The following is a 1,925-nucleotide window of genomic DNA, read 5'->3' on the forward strand; positions in this document are numbered from 1 at the left end:
CCCCTGACCCAGGCCCCCTGACCCCCTGGACCGACCCCCTGCCCCAGACCCCAGACCCCAGACCCTTGACCCCTACCTGAGCTCGCCGTTGGTCTGGGCCGCCTGCACCTGCTTCCCCAGGGGGGACTCCACCTTGTCCCGGAGCATCTGACACAGGCAGTACTTGGTGTTGAAGGCGTGGTTGTTGTACCGGATCGCCTGGAACACAAGACCACTTCAGAGTCAAAAACCCTCCTGGACTCCTGACCCTCCTGGTGTCTTCCCCTCAAAAGAGAAAATCAACACTTTTATCGTTGTTTTTAACTTTTTCTTACGTTTTTGTCCCTTTATTCAACACTTTTTCTTAATGTTTGCAACTTTTTTTAACCTGAGCAGTAGCTGAGTCAGTAGGCGGTTGGGCTGGGAACCGGAGGGTCGATGGTTCAAGTCCCGGTACATACTAAAGTATGGTGGTGGACTGGTAGCTGGGGGAGGTGCCGGTTCACCTTCTGGGCACTGCCAAGGTGGCCAACTGGTCGGGACCCCTTCCCTTCCCCCACTCTGACATCTCTCCATTAGTGCATGTAGGTACTGAGCATGTGTGTGTAGTTCAGGGGTCCGTGCACTTGGGCGCCCCATTGGATTTTTTGTTTTCAAATGAAAAAAAACAACCAAAAACAGCCAGTTTCCCAATTCCACTCAGTAAACAGGAAAACAGCAGGGTTTTTGTTTAAATATTGGAAAATAAAATACGTGTGTATACGTCTTCTTTCTTTATTCTATGTAGTTTTTTCTTCCCGCGACCCGGAAGCGATCGTCGGTACGATTGAACACTGACAGCACCTGGCACGGACATGTCTTTATGTGTCTGTGCTGCGACTTCAGGGTCCCGAAAAAAAGTTGTAAAAATTGAGAAATGAGACGTACGCACAAGCGTTGTGTTTTTTCCTGTTCCCATCTATAAAAACGCATCAAAGACAATCTTATATTAGTTGCCCCCCTTACACATTTTAAAACTAGGGGGGGGGGCATTTCATTTCAACCGAGGTTGTGGAACGCTGTGCCTCCTTCCATGCGCTGCTTAGACTGTGTGGAACACTTTAGAACTCAGATGAAATCTCTGCTTTTTAAAGAGGCTTTTAACTAGATCGTAGGCTCGTTAGGCTGGTCTTATGTGTACGGGTTATTCTTTTGTTTTTTTAATGTATTGTATTTATGAGAGTTGTTAAATGCTTCCTTTTGTTGTGAAGCACTTTGTGATCTTCATCTGAGAAAAGTGCTATACAAATAAATTTTACTTACTTACTTACTTCCTTCCGTGTTGTTTTCCATTTTTTGTTTCCCTATTTTACTAATGGGAACTGGGAAAATGGCTGTTTTGGGGTTTTTTTTATAGTTTTTTTTCATTTGAAAACGAAAATCCATTGGTACACAGACCTCCAGGCCTGTGTGTAATAACAACAGAGTGTAAATTTTAAATTGTAAATTTCCCCTTGCGGGACTAATTAAGTTTATACATTATTATTATTAATACATTTTAAAGTACCAAAGTGGCCTCTGGGGGACCGGTTCTACTGCGTTAGACCTGCGTTGGATTCTTGCGTTTGGGTGCATGCGGCTGACGTTGAAACTCACATATTTGAGGTAGTCCTCCATGACCCGGTCCAGAGGGAAGGGCCCCCGGGCGCTGAACACCGACGCGTTCCACATGGCGGCGCGAGCCAGCATGACGGAGGAGGCGCCCGTCGCCCGCCTGAACGCCTCGATGTCCCCGTTGGTCTTCACCAGATCCAGAGACCCCCCACTGAGGACAGACGGCCCGGGTTAACCCTCCTTCCAACACTTTTTTCAATGTTTACTACGTAACGCTAACTTATTAACTTTAGTTTTACAGTTATTTTTGGAATTTATGGTCAATAAACCTCATTTATAGGAAATTATCCCTA

The 1,925-nt window shown here is 46.0% G+C and overlaps 1 protein-coding gene across 1 annotated transcript in view; it reads right to left on the minus strand.

Annotated features, from left to right (window-relative positions):
* Positions 1-64: 64 nt before the first annotated feature.
* Positions 65-1,925, minus strand: part of dus2 (dihydrouridine synthase 2) — a 10,239-nt gene continuing 8,378 nt past the window's right edge. The window contains exons 11-12 of the mRNA XM_034880287.1: positions 1,615-1,783; positions 65-198 (exon numbers count right to left, since the gene is read on the minus strand). Of these exons, the coding sequence (XP_034736178.1) occupies positions 73-198; positions 1,615-1,783 (295 nt within the window). The 3' untranslated portion in view covers positions 65-72. The remainder of the gene's footprint in view (positions 199-1,614; positions 1,784-1,925) is intronic.

The sequence above is a fragment of the Etheostoma cragini genome, chromosome 8, assembly GCF_013103735.1.
Source record: "Etheostoma cragini isolate CJK2018 chromosome 8, CSU_Ecrag_1.0, whole genome shotgun sequence".
Classification (NCBI taxonomy): domain Eukaryota; kingdom Metazoa; phylum Chordata; class Actinopteri; order Perciformes; family Percidae; genus Etheostoma; species Etheostoma cragini.